The sequence below is a fragment of the Oculina patagonica genome, chromosome 4 (genome assembly GCF_052425735.1).
Source record: "Oculina patagonica isolate OP01 chromosome 4, crgOcupat, whole genome shotgun sequence".
Taxonomy (NCBI): domain Eukaryota; kingdom Metazoa; phylum Cnidaria; class Anthozoa; order Scleractinia; family Oculinidae; genus Oculina; species Oculina patagonica.
This window is the reverse complement of record NC_135761.1, coordinates 9,755,834-9,774,856: the sequence shown is the minus strand read 5'-3', so window position 1 is coordinate 9,774,856 and position 19,023 is coordinate 9,755,834. Positions and strand designations below refer to the sequence as shown.

General features: G+C 38.2%; 3 protein-coding genes across 3 annotated transcripts in view; 2 read left to right on the top strand and 1 right to left on the bottom strand.

The window, feature by feature from the left end:
- Positions 1–19,023, bottom strand: part of LOC144649479 (cyclic GMP-AMP synthase-like receptor 2) — a 113,772-nt gene that overhangs the window by 7,206 nt on the left and 87,543 nt on the right. The window lies entirely within an intron of this gene.
- LOC144649477 (cyclic GMP-AMP synthase-like receptor 2) lies at positions 1,017–4,430 on the top strand. Its single transcript, XM_078508962.1, has 2 exons — positions 1,017–1,039; positions 1,448–4,430. The coding sequence occupies exons 1-2, from the start codon at positions 1,037–1,039 to the stop codon at positions 3,386–3,388; spliced, it is 1,944 nt and encodes a 647-aa protein (XP_078365088.1). The 5' UTR covers positions 1,017–1,036; the 3' UTR covers positions 3,389–4,430.
- LOC144649476 (uncharacterized) lies at positions 7,066–11,019 on the top strand. Its single transcript, XM_078508961.1, has 2 exons — positions 7,066–7,759; positions 8,319–11,019. The coding sequence occupies exons 1-2, from the start codon at positions 7,742–7,744 to the stop codon at positions 10,284–10,286; spliced, it is 1,986 nt and encodes a 661-aa protein (XP_078365087.1). The 5' UTR covers positions 7,066–7,741; the 3' UTR covers positions 10,287–11,019.

Below are 19,023 nucleotides of genomic sequence, written 5' to 3'. Positions count from 1 at the left end.
TGTTGACGCGTGTTAACGTACGTAAGAACTGTAAACGTACTTAAATATGAAATTTTACGCGCGCGATTACGTGCGTCGAATTTACGTTGTCCAATTTCCAGTGCCACGTTTTTTTCTTGGTATTTACGTTCGCTACACGCACGTATACGCACGTAGCGATCGCGAGTGTTTTCAAAAAAGTTGAACTGAGTTTAACTTTTTTCGCGGCTGTCTGCGGTTACGCAGCGATTTACCCAATCATACTCTTGGATTTTGTCACATGACACCACTTACCATGTGAAAAACCATTTTGTTTTTAATTGCCGTCGATTTACTTGAGAAAACATTCAGATGTAAAAGCACTTCTCATCGAAAAAAGTTTGAACATTTCCAGCAATAATCTATAGAACTGACTACAGAACCAAATTACACGAACGCAGTGGTGAAAGAAAACGCCTGGCGTTAGGTCACGTAGGCGTTGAAACGGCAATCCGGGAAGGTCGCTTCAAATCTATTTTTACTTGATGGTGTCTTTCGGAAGTATTTATAAAATGCCTCTTGATCATATTCACGCATTTCTTACTAGCGTGTGGTACAAAGTGTTTTCATGTCAGCCATGTTGGAAGAGTCAAGCAACGAGATATTTGCATAAAAATGTTAATGATTTTTTTCCCAAAGGAAAAACAATTTATTGTTATACTCCTCCAATATGGCCGACAATCACGCACTCTATTAACCAACTTGATAATTCAGTATGGCGGGCATTTACGCACGTTCAACGCGCGTAAAAAGGAAACGCTTTTTATTACTTTTTACGCGACAGTGGAAATTTGCCTACGTATCTTTTTTTACGCACGTTTTACGTACGTAAATATTTACGCGTCAGTGGAAATCCACCTTAAGGGTCATTGGTCGTCAATTTATAGACTGACTTATTTTGCTTACAAAAAGCCGCATTTTGAGCAATCGAGTTCTCTGAACACATTATGTTTAATAAACGAGCTAAATTGAACTATATTCACACATATTAGAAAAAAAGGAAACTTTGCTTTACAAAATGGTAGTTCATTTCGTTGTTTGAAGTCCGAATTTACTTCCTTTATTAAGCAGAAACTTTAGAATTTGATGACTGGAGGTACGAGGTCAATTAGTCTTCAATTACAACTACAGTTAACGTGCAAGTTGGCACAAACGTATTAAAGACAGTCAAGAGCGAGGCCGGTGGTGATACGCACATACAAAAGTATGCTTGGCCATAAATTCAGTGAAAATTTACATAAACATAATACTACTACCGAGAGCACAGGCCAACATTTCACGTTTCTCTACAGATCTCTGTAGAGCAACGGTGAGCAACGAGTGTCCCAAGTGTTTTTGCTCAACCTTTTGTTTTTGATTCGTCACACAATGCCAAATCCCACTGCGTGCTAGCGTTGTGTAACTCAGCAATTTCCTTTTTCCTCTACAGCACTCCTCGTTTGACTTTGATCAAACATCAAACATATGGCTTCAGCCATTTTCTGCGTTGATTAACTGTATGTTTCCTGTGGAGTATGTCTACGCAGATTGGCTTGGATGGCAAACAAACAACGAAGCACAGCGGGCAGATCCAGAATGTCTCACAAGTCCATCGGATGCCACAAAAGAGGCTGGAAGTCGCGTTGAAGGATTCTGTATCCCTCAACTTGTACTCAGAAAAAGTGACATTGACCATGTCAACCCTCTTCAGGTCTTACAAGAACATTGGCAGCCTGATCGTGACACGATGACAGCAAATGATCCCTTTGTGGAAAATAATGAAAAGAAACTGATACCTATTTTTACTGCTGAACATGCCGAAGACGACCCAAGATACGCAAAGCTCAGACTGACCAAGGAGTGGAAAGATCATCGACCGCGTTACAAGAATGTTTCCTTTCTTCACCATTCGTTTCTGCTGCCTTCAGCAGAACATTCAATGAAAGGCCTTGAAGAAACGCGTTTCGACGGCCAAAAGAGCGCGTGGTCCTACGATCTCCACGGTCCTGTACGTAAACTTGAGTCCGGAGGTTTTTCAAGTTATGAGGAAGACCAGACAGGCGTTTTCAAATATCCAATCGCGTGGCCAGAGCCTGCTATGGAATGGTTGATCCGACAGCGTCCAAGTGGCTGGCCCTCACCTGAACTGATACAGGAAATATTTGACGCTGGATGTCATTTGGCCCCTGTTGGGAGAGGAAAGCGCGCTGATGAGCCGGTAGAAACACTGTATTATTGCCAAAAGCCGGAACTGTCAGTAACCAGTTCCACAGTGCCATCTGCGAGTGACAACGGAGGAAAAGATGCCATGGATGAAACGGAATGGAGGATATCCTTTTCCCTGGCCGAAAATAGACTTGGAGAGAGTGTCACTCCCGTGCAACGACACGTCATGGTTTTGTTAAAGATGATCAAGAAGTTTTACTTTCCCGATGTGATTTCAACGTATTATTTGAAGAATCTGTTGTTTTGGGAATGCGAGAAACAAGAAGAGGTCTTTTGGAAAGAAGAAAACTCCGCCAATTGCCTTTTGTTCCTGTTGGATCGTCTCCAAGAGTGTTTGAAGGCACATCATCTGCCACATTACATCATGCCCGAGAGTAACCTTTTACAGTATGAAGATCCTGCCAGTCTTAAGGAAGCTGCTGTGATTGTTGGTGAAGTAAGAAGTAACATTTTACCAAAGACAGTCAGCTTACTGAAAAGGCTTCAGTCAATGAGTTATCTGTCAAGCACATACCTTAAAGATATTGGTCTGCAATTGGAAGGCGATCTCCTAAGAATGCAAGAACAAAACCACAAAGATCAAAAGGTACTCCTAAGATCTCTCCACTCACGTTTTGTGGGCAAGTGCAAGGATGTCATAGCAAGTATACGAAGAATTCAGGAGAGCTCGACAGACATCGAAAGGGAGTTAAATGTAGCTTTAAATGCTTACCAATCGATACTGGCAAGAAATCTGTACAAATTGTGGCAGCTTGATGAATACCATGACGAGAGTGAGGACGAATTCAAGTCATTCGTAAAGAAAGAAGTCAAGGATCTTTCCTTTGATGATGCATTTCTTGCACTGGCACTTGTCTTCCTCGACAGAGCGAAAAATGGAGCTGAGCCCTCGTTGGAAATTCCGACTACAAGAGTGATGAAGCTCCTGAGAGAGGAACAGATGCAAATAGCCAAGGAGAACGTGGAAGAAGGAAAAGCACAATTTAAAGGAATTTTGGATTTGCTGAAGAGAAGCGACTTAAAGGATGTTACAGAAAAATTATCCAAAGAATTCCAAGGAAAGTTGGAAAGCACAGAGGCTATCATTACGCAAGAAGACATGGAGAGGTTATTTAATAGGGAAATTACAGCGATATTTCAAGAGCGAATGAAAGACAAACAATGAGACATTTTTGAAGACAGCTAAGTAAAAGAACAAGTAAGAACAGAAAAATAAGAACAATTTTGAAGAAAGGAAAAATTTAATAAATCCCGAGAGAATCAGTAGTGTCGAAAACACGACGAGGCAAAGGTATAAAATGGACTCGATGATCGCGTATTACGCTTAGTTTATAATCCTGTGAGGCAACTACCGTTGCGGTAACCGTTTCACGAAGTAAGCGGTCACAAGCGGTCAAAACGGTCGCAAAGCAAGTACAAGGATGAAAACAAGCCTTAAGCATAAATCAGTAATAGGTATGTTAGCTTTCCTGATGAAAAAAAGAATGAATGATTCATCAATTTTATTTGATATAAAGCCAACTTTTATGCGTGAACCAATTTTAAAGGATTGAGCTGCACCCGATTCAACGCTTGTTCCAGATTCGTTCCTTTTATTATTTGTAGTCAAACATTTTAACGTAGAAAGGTCCTTACAGGAACTGCAGCATACCGTAAAATTCCGGTTATAGCCCCCCCCCCCCATTCGCTTATAATTACTGAAGCCTCCCTGGTCAGTATAGGCTCATCTACCTGGAAACAACAACAAAAAATATATCCGGTCATAATTCCCCCCCCCCCCCCACAGATATAAGCCCTTCACTGCTGGATAACAGCATTGAACAGGGCTAAACATAAATGCTTTTATTAAGACTTTTGTCCCCCTCCGATATAAGCCCCTCCGTTTATAAGCCCACCCAAAACCCCTTACGAAGCTGTATAAGCCCAGGGCTTATAATCGGAATTTTACGGTTTATTGCGATTATCATAGTTACATAATTTCCTTTCGGAACTACTCAGTGATAGCTCTTTCTATGCGGTACTATGCATTATTTTGATGTTTCTTCTGAGTTAAAAACAATGTTTTGTACCATGATTGAAAATATCGATAAAGATAGCATACTTAAAGGATTAAAAGACCTGGAAATGATCGAGGACGCGGTTAGATTAATTTATTTTGCTCTGTCTTCATCGAAAGACCTTTTTCAGTGGTTTCTTTGTGTTTAAAATGCGTCAGAGAATGGTTATTAGGTCAACTGATAGTTCTTTAAATAAAAAATGCGTTTGGTTCTATAAATGTTGCCGGCACAAGCTCACTGGAAGCTTAGTAGATTTCAATTTCCCGTTGTTGATATAGCGGGGATAACAGCACGTGGACTATCTCTATCATCTTCTCTCCCCTTTCGGCTGTCCTGGCTGTCGCCCGTGTCAAAACTAAAATTTAACCGTGGCTTAATGCAGAAAACTGCAGCTTAAACCTACATGTTGAAAACTGAAATCTAAAACGTAACCCCTTCAAAGCCAAATTCGAAAAAAAAACAGCTAACAATGTAACACTAAAAACTGAAAGGTAAACTCCTAAATTTCCGAAACTGAATGCCTTGATGTCGCTAACTGGAAGCTGAAACCTAGAATAAATAATTCTACTCATCTCCACTACGTAGCCTTTGTCATCCTTTGCTCAATTTGTAAATTTAGAGCGAACGTTTAATTCCCGACATAAGCTTAAATTTACGCTGAGAAAAGCTGGAATGAGTCTTGGTTTTCAGACTCTTTTGCATGGGTGGCGTCAGTGGTTGCTAAAAATAATCTCTTGAGTAACGTTTTATATTTCCTTTTTTAGCTCCACGAAAAAAATTAAGGAGCTGAAGCAACTGCACGCTTGTGCTATTAGTAAGCTATTGCAGTATCATTATATCATTAAGACCGCAATAAAAGAGAGAATTGCCTGCAAGGATCAGATCCACTTAAACGCGGAAACCTGCAGAAAGGGGTACCAAAGAATTTAAGCTTAGACAACAGTGAGCGTGAAGTCTCCATTGAAGTAAGATATAAGAATGTAATACATTAACAGCTTGGTAATCTAGTTCGCTTTATAAAAAGTTGCAAAAAGCAGTCGCAAATAATATGTAGATCTGCTTTATTGCAAGTATTCGCCTGTTTATACTTCCCCTATATGCTACTAACACCTGTCATTCCCTTTTTAAAACATGGTTGAAGTTCTAAATTTCTTATTTAGTTTAATCTTAAGTCTTGTATTCAGTTGTGATTAAGGGTACCGAATCTATTCAAGGTGTTCTGTCTGCGGGTTTGGCGGTGTTAGTTTCAGATAAGTATTAGTATGTATAACAATTATAACACAGTTATAGACGTTATTTTATTTGCTCTTATTTGAAAATAGCTAAACTTGAAAACAGCAGCGTGTTTGCTTGGTTAGTTCAAATCTCCAATCATATGTCATCGAACCGAGCAAACGCGACTACTTTCTAGAGACCAATATTTCCAGATTGGCTTTCGCGTACACTTTTTTCCCTTCGCTTCATTAATACAACACCGATAGAGGAAAAGGGAGGAAAGAGAAGAATGTAATGTGTTTTCAACTTGATGACTGTTAATATTGAACCCATACACCGAATGCAAATATGGCGGATCACTCGGTTGGTGCCTGGGACGAGCTGCATAAAAGCGAGGCTAGTCAGGCTTCGGTGTTTTGTTTTGACAATGCTTTCGTTCTGGTGTGTCTCTTTTCGCTACTCCTATGAGTTGCTGTGTTTCTGAATGCCACGAGAAGTGATAGAAGTGTTCACTGTTTGCCTCTTAGGGAAAAATTGGATCAATGCAATTCGCTGAGACGAAAGAAAGGAGTACAAAGGAGTTCACGATCGCCGCGAGAACTGTTAATTTGTTCGCTATGTTTCAGGTTAGAAGATCTTAGAAAAATGTGTAAGCGATCACATTTAGCTCCAAGTCTTTCTTATTTGGCTCAATGTTTTCACTAGCTTTAACTATCGGGGCCGTTGAATTTTATTCACTTGGTTAGTATTTGATCGTGCGATTCCGTGCGAGTGGATCGTACGCGAACAAAGCCGGACATGAACATCTTCTTTTGAGACAGAGGATGTCTTGGAAGTGGAGCTTTCCTTTACCTTGGGAAAGGTCCTGGCCATGTAACTCGTGCTGCAACACCACCAGACACCACATAAGCTCGTCATTTAAACGAAATTTTCTAAGATCTTCGAACCTGAAATGTAGCGAACAAACCTCAATACCGGTAGTTCCCGCGGCGATCGCGAACTCCTTTGTTTCGTCTCAACGAATTGCATTGATCCACTTTTTCCCTTAGAGGCAAACAGTGAACACTTCTAGAAACACAGCAACTCGTAGCAGCAGCGAAAAGAAACACACCAGATCGATGAATAAGCAAGACTTCTGTACGAAAGCATTGTCAAAACACAACACATTCTCGTCCCCATAGCCCTTTCGATTCTCTTAGCCGGATTGGCACGAGAAAACGGAGGGCTCTGGGGACATATGATTTTTGAATTAATTCGAATTTTTTTGATTGGCTGTTTCGAACAAAGAATTCCTAAACGGAAGTCGAAAATGTAACGACTCTCTCATACATTCTTTTGAAACGTCATGACTGCATACATGAAGACCGGAAGTCCTAGAATCTAGGACTGGAAATCCTGTGTCCCCAGAGCCCTTTGTTTCCTCGTGCCAAGGCCCAGCCGGCTAAGAGAAACGAAAGGGCTATGGGGACGAGAATGAACACAACACCGAAGCCTGACTAGCCTCGCTTTCATGCAGCTCGTCCCAGGCAACAACCGAGTGGTCCGCCATATTTGCATTCGGTGTATGGTCTTGTATAAGCGAGAAACAATTCTTTTCACTGTTTATATTATAGGTGGTTTGTGTATTCTCGAGTATTACCTTACGGTTCAGGTAAAACCAAAGTACTTTTGTATGTTGAAGCTCACGGAACATTTGATTTATCTTAACAAAACTCACGCAGGATTAAGGCGCACGGGGTATGTAGGGGTTTACATTTACTTTTGCGATGGTAATAACATGTGCCGTGCCGAAGGTGTACGTAGTTCTGCAAGTGGGTATGGGAAAATGCTCTTGCGGCTATTTTGAAAGTTGAGGTGCTTTAAATAACACAACCCGTTGAGGTTCTTCGTTCAAAACCGTTCAACCCACCCCCTCTCCACGCTCGTGATCGGGATCAAAATCAAGAACATAGACGATTAACAAGTGTGGCGGAAAGTTTCTGTTTAAATTCTACCTGAAGTACTTCTTCTTTTCACTGTCACGAATGGCGGATCACAAAAAATTATGTGCCTTAATTTTTGAAGGTAGAAAATCCGTTTCAGTCTTCCTCTTATTCCCCTTTCTACGCCAGTTTCATTTACTAGTTGCACGTAACTATGTAAATCGAAAACAATAAACATCCTAGCTTACAATCCCTGACAATGCTGACGCAAACAATATCACAACTTACTTTTACAGGCCTGAGATCTAATCACTTGCAGTCAAAATGGTTGTGGCAGTATCGGTATGTAGCGTCTGCGGAAACCACAGTGTTTCTTTGTTATGTTGATATTTTCCTTTGTACTTGTGTTTGTGTCTGATCCAGATAAAACTGAAAATCTGACTTTTAATCTGAATTGAACCTTGACAGCAAAAAGGATAATAGCCACAACATCCTTAATTTAAATGTGTGTTTTTTGTGTAACTATTTAATTTTGAACAATGAGCATTAATTAGTTTTCGAATATAAGGCTAACTTGGGAACTGAACTTTACCAACACTTTATTAAAAAGGGTTTGTATCCATAAATCTAAGGTAGCTCAGAATTGTGTAAAATTGCATTACATAAACAGTTACCCTGTAACTTCATGACAAATGTGTTCAGAATTAGCTAGCGTTCTTATATAAGGTTTTGGAGTTTTTTTTTTCTTGATAGCTTTAGCTTTATTAGTTGGTTTTATCTTTTTGAGTTGTAGAGTAACATTTTTCCAGTTAGATACAAGTAAGGCGCACGTCCTGGTTAGGAAGAAAAGATCGTGTGACCCTCTGAGTGTAACGCAACCATATTGCCTTCTTTTCTACAGAATCACCCGCAAGGCTTTGATGAAACGTCAAACATATGGGTTCAGCCGTTTTCTGCGCTGATCAACTGCATGTTTCCTGTAGAATATGTGTACGCAGATTGGTTTGGGTGGCAAACATGGAACGAAGCACAGCGGGAAGATCAAGAATCTCTCGTCAGTCCATCGGAAGCAACCATAGTGGCTGGAAGTCGAGTTGAAGGATTTTGTATCCCTCAGTTTTTCCTTCGAAAAACTGATGTTGAACGCGGTAGTGTGGTTGATTTTCGTGGCAGTGTGCTTGAACATTGGCAGCCTGATCTTGATAGGATGGAAGCTAATGATTCTTTTGTTGAAAATAGTGAAAAGAAACTGATACCCATATTCACTGTTGAACATATCGAGGACGACCCAAAGTATGCAAAGCTCAGGCTGACCAAAGAATGGAAAGATCATCGACCGCGTTACAAGAACGTTTCCTATCTGCACCATTCTTTTTTGCTTCCTTCAGCGGATGAATATCATTCCATGGCTGGCCTTGAATCAAATCAATTTGATGGCGAAAAGGGTTCGTGGTCATACGATCTCCACGGTCCTGTGCGTAAACTTGAGTCCGGAGGTTTTCCAAGTTACGAGGAAGATCAGACAGGCGTTTTCAAATATCCAATAGCGTGGCCAGAACCTGCTATGGAATGGTTGGTCCGACCGAGGCCAAGTGGTTGGCCCTCACCCGAACTTGTCCAGGAAATATTTGACGCTGGTTGTCATTTGGCCCCGGTTGGCAGAGGAAAGCGTATTGGTGATCCCGTTGATTTGCTCAGTTATTGCCAAAATCCGGAGCTGTCAGGTGCTAGTTCCGCAGGTCTACAGGAGGAATGCAAAGAAGGAAAAATGACGATGGACAACACAGAATGGAAAACGTCCTTTTCAGTGGCCGAAAATAAACTTGGCGAGAGTGTGTCTTCAGTGCAACGACATGTCATGGTTTTGTTGAAAATGATTAAGAAATGTTACTTTCCGAAGGTGATATCAACGTACTGCTTGAAGCACTTGCTCTTTTGGGAAAGCGAGAGGAAACAGGCAGATTTTTGGAGAGAGGATAACTCCGCTAACTGTCTTCTGTTGATTTTGGATCGTCTCCAAGAGTGTTTGCAGGCACATCGGCTGCCCCATTTCTTCATTCCACGGAGCAACACTCTGGAATATGAAGATCCATCCAAAATGAATGAAGCCGCTACCATTGTCGCTGAAGTGAGAAGAAAAATTTTGCCAAAGACGGTGAATTTACTGAAACGCCTTCAGTCTCTGACTTATCAGTCAAACTCATATCTTCAAGGTCTTGGTTTGCTATTGGGGGACCATCTCCTAAAGATGCAAGACAGAAATATCTCCAGTGAAGATCACAGACAGCTGCTAAGCTCTCTCCACTCAGTTTTTGTTGGCAAGTGCAAAGACGTTATAGCAGATTTACAAAGAATCTCGCCTGCGGAGCGCCAAAAGATAGAAAAGTTGGTAAATGTGTCTTTGTATGCTTACCAATCTACGCTTTCAAGAACTCTGTGTAAACTGTGGCTTCTACAAACTAATGAACGCAACGACCAGAGAAAGAGTGAGGACGAGTTCCAATTATTCGTGAAGGAGGAAGTTAAAGATATTTCCTTTGATGAAGACTTCTTTGCATCGGCGCTTGTTTTCTTTGCCAAAGCTAGGAATGGAATGGAGCCCTCATTGGCAATTCCTTATACAAGAGTAATGAATCTTCTGAGAGAGGAACAGATGAGAATAGCCAAAGAGGGCATGGAGAAAGCACATGAGGCATCGAAAGAAATGTTGTGGGATTGGCTCAAGAGGAGTGATCTCGAGAAGATCGGAAAGAACGTTTCGAAGAAACTCCGAGATGAGGTGGACTTTATGACAGTTACAAACGAGGAAGTTTTGAGGTTTTTTAATGAGGAGCTTGCAGCGATTTTTGAAGAAAGAATCAAGGAATAAAAAGGAATAGTTTTTAATGACAGTTAACTAAATGGAAAAAACATTGGCATTAACAAAAATTGACTTACAAGCAAGTCGGAATTTATTACAAAGTATTAGTAACCCAAAACGGAGGCGCTCAATTATGGACTAAGTCATAATTTAAGAAACAATAAAGTAACAAACATACAAGGAGAACTTATCTACTACTCTTGTTTGATATTTATTTTACCACTATTTCACCTAGGAGATAATTTTACCACTGTTTTGAACGATGTCTTGGAACCGTTGAACCAGGACATTTAGGTCGAACGTTTACTGGTTTTCCAGTACACGAACGTTTTGAAATTAGTTAGTCTGTAAGTAGATAATAAACTGCGGTGTAAAGCCACTGGGGTACCGCCCTTTTGAAGTAACAACTCCCTGTTTTTCTTTAATATGAACAGCATTAGTAAGAAATTTAAGAAAGTTTAAAAAAGTTTTGCAAAGGTATAGGACTAAAAGTCCGATTCCCCGTTGAGAGTTGAGTCTACAACCTTTCGCACGACCCCGATACTGTAATAATTCCAAATCATAGACTACAGAGTGAACAATTAACCTGATTGCAGATGTCGTGGCTGTTGAAAAGCATTACTTGTACATCTTTTACTGCCATTTGTAACTTTATTGTTTATGATTAAATTGTATAGTGTCTATGCTGTGTTACACTGATCTTTGCTAGTCATGTCAATTCTCTGACCTCCATATTGAAGATTGCCCTTAAAGGATGATCTAGAGTTAGCATCGCGGCATAAAATATTTCTACATATTTTATTTAAAGCATTTTTTACTTGCCCCAAATTTTTTGTTTCATTGTCAATCATTTCATAGCGGTGCCGGGCAACCGAGCGTGCGCAGTAGCTATCGAATGGTTGCAAAGAGCGTAGTGAATAGCTTGACAAAGTTTATTGTTTAGTTCGCATGTTTTGGTCTTGACCGTGCTCAAAACACAATACAGTAGCTATTTGCATTTTGTTTGCTCCTTAATTTGAAATGATTTACCATTTTTGGTTGTTAATTATAAATGTCAACAGTGACAAATTTTCTCTTGTTATTCCACGCCACCAAAACATTCTCAGTGACGTGAAACATCAGGTGAGAAATCTGGATGAAAATGCAAAACACTGATCTCAGCTGCGTGAAACATCAAACGCAAAAACCGCCACTATTCGCATTTCACACGCATACAGTCATTGATATTTAAATCTTTCTGAGAAAAACAAACTTTGGGTGACGTCTTTCGTAGCAACGGCTTGATTGACACAGGCTTGCCCTGTTTCCAGGCACCGCTATGCCGTCAAATAAAAGTGCCGACTTTCTTCTCCCCTGAGCCAGGCCACAATCATTCCAATATTTTGACCTGTTTATATATCCTTGTTTACTACCTTTAAGCATTGAGGTACAAAACTCTTCAGAAATACAACATAAAATAAAACAACATTTCGGTGATAATTAGAACTAAATTTAGTTTCATCAGATTTAAAGCGTGTTTAAATAGACTCGATAATTATAAACTGTTTTCACAAGAATAAGACTCTTTTATTTTAGTTTTCATCAAAAGGTTTTCTACGTTTCAATTTTTTTTTCTTGAATTATTCTCTACCAACACGTAACATGTCTTGGGTTGCAAATGTCATGTACCGTACTTACTCAAATAAGCGCAAATTTTTCGCTCCTCAAGTGCGGCGCTTATTTAAAATTTGGACGCCACAAAGGATTTCATTACAGTAATTAAAAATTGCGTTTTTTGACTGTCAGTCTTCGTCTCTTGCTGAAGAGAGAAGTAGCGCTAGCTGTCCTAGCAAAGTTCGCGGCCTTTACAGCATTTACAGAACTACGTATTGTAAGAATGTTGGATAGAAAAACTAATGGGAGAGCAGAAAAACAATCACTTTGAACTGAAAAACAACGCTTGTGATGGAAAGAAATGTCTTAGTTTGTTTTAGAGTGGCTTTGTTGTGCTGTTTTTAGTTTAACAGAATTCCTAAAAAAAACGCCGCATCGGGACTGATCCAGAGCAGTCCCGATGTTGCTCCAGACCTTGTTCCAGAGAGAGACCCTGGGAACGAGGTTGTCGGGACTGCGGCGCTCATTCGGGGCGGCGCTTATTAACTTTTTGGCCCTAAATGCGGCACTTATTCGAGTAAATACGGTACATGTGTACACCATACTGATCATCTCCATAGAATGTAAGAATGAATAGTTTTCACCAGTATTGAGCCAGTAGATGTTTACAAAATTCGATGTACCGTAATCTCAGTTGTCTCCTCGCATCCCCATATTAGTTCTTATTTTATATTAAAAGAATAAAAAGTTATGATTCCTTTCCTTGATGAACACTTTTTGTTAACAGAGGAGGTATTCAAAGTGTCGGCGAAGATTCTAGAAAAACTCTTTAATTATAACAGCTGCCCTCAGCTTGAGTTCCTCTTCTGGGAATTTGCTCATCTCGGATTCAGTATCTTATATTGACCTATCTGTAACAACTTAGTTCGAAGCTATTCCCAAAATTCTCTACCTTTAACCTACATTTTCTATAATAAAAAGCATTTTCTACCTGATTAGTGACAGCTGGAAATACTTCTGCGTTCGCAGGCTACTGATTGGCCAGCATAACGGCATAAAATCTATTTTTACAAAGTGTAAAAACTACACTGAAGGGTGTTCCCTATAATATAATGGACAATATATATTCCAGCAGTATTGATTGGCCTATAATATCACGTGATTTGTTTTTCAGAAGGGTTGATAATAGTTGCAAACTTATTAGTTGCTAGAACTAGTCGTTTAACACCGCAAACCTACGTTGAGAGATAGGCTCAAGCCCTGCGTAAGCCTGCTTTAGGTAAGAATATTGAAAAATGTTTGTGCTGATAACTTGTTAGATTATAACATGAGCCCTCAGCCGAAACCCTGAAAAGGGATATAGTTCAAACAGAATGCTGCTTAAGTAAATCTGTAACGCTGTTCAAGTTGTGCCAGGCATTTTTGTTAACAGGTTTTCAGTTTTATTGAACTGTTATGCGCTATATTTTAGTTTTATGAGATTTTTAAGCCCGATAGTCTACTGTTTAGGTTCAAGAATAGTTTCTACTAGCAGATCTTATTTTCTGATACCCATTTATTTTTTATTCTACTTTGCAACTTGAGGAACTTTTTATTCACCTAAGAAGTTTTTTTTTACTGTGAGTTCAAGTGGCGGATAGAAAGTGACCAAAATTCGTCCGAAACGTCTAAAGAATGTTTTGGATTATTAAAACTATTTGTTTCAATTTAAGTTATTTTCCTGAAATGTTCTGAAAGTGGATTCAGCACCTTATTTTGGAAGTAATTAAAATTCGGCTCAAAGCTCTCAATAATCTTTTAAAATATTGATAAAGCTGTGACTACCACAACTTGCGGCCATAATTCTTGGAGTTGACTTATTTCAAATTGCTGAGAGTGTTTGAAGTTCGAGTATCCACAACCATTTAGCCCGATGTATCTTTGATAACCGTTTGACTGACCCATAAAATGCAGCAGTATGCATTAACCAATAAACTCACATGCTGTTTCTTCGGAAAGGTTGACGATAGTTTCCAGACATTTAAAAGGACTAACAAAGAAGTTTAGAGAACTACAACTCTATGCAAGTCCGCTTTTGGTAAGAACACTGAACTTTGTTGTGCTGGTAAGTTTTAATATTAAAACATGAGCCCTTAGATAAGGAGACGAAATTTATCCTGGACAGAATGCTCAATGCTGCTGAAATTCTTCTCGATTGCATATCCTTGATAGCATTCAAGTTATAGCACATTAAAACTTGGACTGCATTTCACATCGAAGAGGTGCTTTTTATTAGCAAGCTTTAGCCGAACTTCAACGTGCAAGCTGACTCTGTCCGGGCGAAAGTATTTGTCTAGGGAATCTTTATGGTTGTTGTTATGCAAATCTAGAGACTTTGAAACCGATATTTAAACACATTGCATTTTAATTGTTACTCAGGCTTGATAATGGCGTCTTGAATACGCATTTTTGCATTTTTGCATTTTTATGCTTTAGTAAATCTTTTGTATAATGCAAGTGTTTGTTTATTTTAATTAATCAGCTAGACAAAATGCGTCTATTATTGTCTATGGAAAATTTCCAGTTTCCAAGCAAACGTTTTGTCTCGCGGAGAATGTTTGCCCTACTGGTTGTTGGGCACGAACTCATAGTCATTCACGATTAATAAATGTATAAGAAAACATGTTTCCAACAACCCTAATGTGAAGTAATATTTTCATTTCTTGCAGCTTAAATGCTTACGGTAGACTAGCATTTTGATAATACTGTATTTTATTTTAACGTTTTTGACCCTTGTTACATATTATAGATTGTGTGAAAGTTTTTATTTATTTTAATGTTTCATACAGACCAGTGTCCAAGCAACGTTTTGTTTTGGGGAAAATTTTCGCCCCACAGGGCTTGTAACATTGGAAGACTTTTCAGATTCCAAGAAACATTGTCGTGTCTCCAACAATCTCACAAGTAAAAACTAAACAAGCCTTCACATTTGGTTTTGATAACTTTCGGGTTCGCTGATTAATTCGATTGAAATAATCAGTTCCATTCGCCAATAAACTCGTGCGTGCTTATTTTTCCGAAGGGTTGATGACAGTTGCAGACATTTCGCAGAACTAACAAAGGAGTTTAGAGAACTACAATCCTGCACAAGCCCGCTTTTGGTAAGATTCATCTTGTAAGTTTGTTGTGGTGATAAGTTGTCAGATTATAGTAACATGATCCCTCAGAAACAAAAAGAAATAGACCTTAGACAGAGTACTGCTGAAATGCTTCTCGATAGCATATTTTTGTTATAGTATTCAAGTTTGGCAGCCGGTTGGAACTCATCTTTTAGATTTTTTAAGAACTTTCTGTTGTAACATTAAGTTGCTGTCGTGGTGCTACACTTACGTTTTATGGCATGTTTAGGCCTGTTTATGGGCTGTATAGGTTCATGAATAATTTTTAACAGAAGATTTGTTCTTCCAGCAATTCATTTTTCTTCTTACATGCGATTTTAATATTGTTAATCATTTTAGAGACTCTTTATATGCCCAAGATGTTTCTTTTATTCCCAGAGCTTTACGAAAAAACAAGTTAATAAGAATTTCGACCTTACGCTTAAATTGTAAGTTTTTCTTCGAATTGCTGATATCTCGGAATCAGCTTCTTATTTTGCATTAGAAAAGCTTTGTTAAAGAGTATGGATCCCAAAACATTTCATGGACGCGTTTATATTATTCTTGTTTTCTAGCTTTTCAGCCTGATTACTGACGAAACATCATTGATGTGGTAATGACTGAGCAGGAAAGATAAGTCAGTTTTCTGTTCTTGTAATACCATCATCATAAAACATAATTTGGTGATATATTGATCTACATTTTAGTTTCATCAGATTTAAATTGTGTTAATAGAATAGTTTTCACCTGTAGATACTTTAGTTTCGTGGGAAATTTGTGTGCGTTTTAACTGCTTGTTTTAATTTTTTCTTATTTTATTCTTCATCAGTTTTTATCAGGGTTTGGCTAACATATGCCATATACATGTGTATACCATAAATCATCTCAGTGTTTTCTTTCTGAATGAATTATATAGTTCTCGCCAGTATCGATCATGTAGATGTTTGAAACTCCATTTTAAATTTGACGCCTAATTTTTTATTTTAACTTTTTTTAAAATAAAAAAACCTCATTCTTTTTCTTTTTGAATATATTCAAGGAAACAGAAGTTATTAAAAATTTCGGCGAAGGTTCTAGAAGAATTGTTTAAAACGTATTACTGCTGCTCTCAGTTTGAGTCCATTTCTAGGAATTCGCCCACGCCGGATTCAGCATATAAAATAGTTTTACGACTAGCAGACTAGGTGGCTAGGAGGCTAGAAGTTTTCCTATACAATAATTGATTTTTTCCTGATAACCTGGTGGGATATAATTTGAGCCCAACCTAATATAAGAAATTAGAAATATATTTTGATCCGAATGTTGGTGAACTAATTTTTTTATTCGCCAAAATGCTTTTCTCTTTAACAACATAAGGTAATTAAAATTCCGCTCAAGGTTTATTAGAACTGTGTTTTCCAGTCATCTTTTTCTTGGAATTTTCTTATTTTAAATTCATTATCAAACTTTTGAAATATTTTGAAATATTTTAAATATAATATTTATGGGCATGACTGAACATTGAGCTACATGTATAACAAATAAGAAGTAAAAAGTAAATAAAAAGTTGTTTTCGATAGCACTGCCAGGGTCAGATATTTTGTGAAAATGCTTTCTTTACTAACATATATGCTGGCGTCTGATCTCGTCATAAAGGGAAAATTTGAAGGCATTCTTAGATCTGCTAATCAGTTGTGTAGGTTCATAAATCTTTCTATCAGAAGATGTTTTCTCCTTCGAGTAATTTTCTTCTTCCTTGTATAAACTTTAAAATTTGCAAATCGTTTCAGCTACTAAAATATTTTTATGTGCTTAAACGTGACCATGTTGATTATGTTTACCATTAAAGATGTGTGCTCCTATCCTAAATTAGTTTTCCTGGAATTCGTTTATCTCGATCGGACTTACTATTTCCCTTTTAACATTTTTAAGACTTCTTTGAAGAATACGTATCCACCAACATTTCAAAACTTACAGCCTGTTCATTCGTGTTTACTGGCTTTTCCTTTTGATTGCTGAGGTATATCTTATAAATTATTAAAACCGTGTATCCATTAGCTTGACAAAAGACACATGACAAGTTAGAAGTAGATAAGAAATAATTCTAGACGGCAGTGTTGGTCAGATATTTAAACTTATATTAAGGTGACTCGATCGAAATAAATGACGTGCTGTATGCCTGTCAAAAATGTCTAATAACTTCACCATTTCTGACTCGATTTCCTTCAAACTTTCGCATTTTACTCGAAATTTATCGAAGAATAATACGCACGTCAATATGGCGATGTAACTATCGTGAGTTTTGCGCGATGTTAACTTTATTGAACACACCTATCTGGATAAAACTGCTATTTACAGAAAACTGAGCGCTAAGATTTCGTTTAAACTACTGCAATTAGCTCATTATAACATCTTATTATGACTCTCCAAGTTTCCGAGAAATCGTCGGAACAGAAACCTCGATACAATTTGATCATCAAAAAGTTAATCTCGAGCAAACTTCGAGGCTGGGAATGCTCCAGCGCTTCCACATTTCGCCCAAAAGTACCATAACCGGCGGCAAAGAAAGTTCAATTCATCAGTTTTGTTAGCTCTAAATCACATTCACCTATTTGCAGCGATGAAAAAGTTTGAGCAAATACTATAAACTCACCATTTGCGCCAAAATGTAGGAAGGTCGCCAAATTAACGTTTTTCTAAATTACATGAAAACTAACCGTACGAATTGCTTAAAACAACCGGACCATTAAATTAAACATCTTACGCAAACTTTGCGCTGCTTTACGTTTCTGGAGCTGCCTTGATTTGGATGAAATAATGTTTTAAAGTGAAGCACTACTCCAACCCTATTGTGAACACGGCTATGTTGTTGTTTAGATTCTGCAGCTAACGCTATGCAAATTTCCTTGGAATTTATAAGAATTTGAAAAATTTGCACATGGATAAGGGGGGTGCTTCACTTTAAAAATTAATTCGTCCATATAAAGGCAGCTCCAGAAACGTAAAGTAGCGCAAAGTTTGTGTAAGATGTTCAATTTAATGGTCTGGTGGTTTTAAGCAATTCGTACGGTTAGTTTTCATGTAATGAGAAAAACGTTAATTTGGCGACCTTCCTACATTTTGGCGCAAATGGTGAGTTTATAGTATTTGCTCAAACTTTTTCATCGCTGCAAATAGCTAAATGTGATTTGGAGCTAACAAACCTGATGAATTGAACTTTCTTTGTCTTCGGTTATGGTACTTTTGGGCGAAATGTGGAAGCGCTGGAGCATTCCCAGCCTCGAAGTTTGCTCGAGATTAACTTTTTGATGATCAAATTGTATCGAGGTTTCTGTTCCGACGATTTCTCGGAAACTTGGAGAGTCATAATAAGATGTTATAATGAGCTAATTGCAGTAGTTTAAACGAAATCCTAGCGCTCAACTTTCTGTAAATAGCAGTTTTATCCAAATAGGTGTGTTCAATAAAGTTAACATCGCGCAAAACTCACGATAATTACATCACCATATTGACGTGCGTATTATTCTTCGATAAATTTCGAGTAAAATGCGAAAGTGTGAAGGAAATCGAGTCAGGAATGGTGAAGTTGTTGGACATTTTTGACAGTCATACAGCACGTCATTTATTTTGATCGAGTCACCTTAACCATTCCAGTAACGATTATTAATTTACTCACTTGCTTTAGTTAGACCACGTTTCAAACTCAAGTGGAGTGTTTCAAAGAGAGAGAAGTTCTTCTGAAATTTGACAATTGTTTGAATTGTTAGACTAAATAAGAGAATCCGTCTAAAATTTCTTTAAACAGTGTCTTTTTTCCTGGTAGCGTCCACTTTCTATTAAACTAACCTTAATATTTTCCGTTTTTGACAACTCAAACGTTTTCCATAGTATCTGATACCAATTTTTTCCTAAATCACAAATTCTTTGGTAATGTTTTGTTTCAGAAATTTCTGGGTCCATCTCTTATTAGTGTGGTCAAGGAAATTTTTCAAAACATTAAAATAAACCTTCGGGTTCAAAAATTTATGAAACTATGT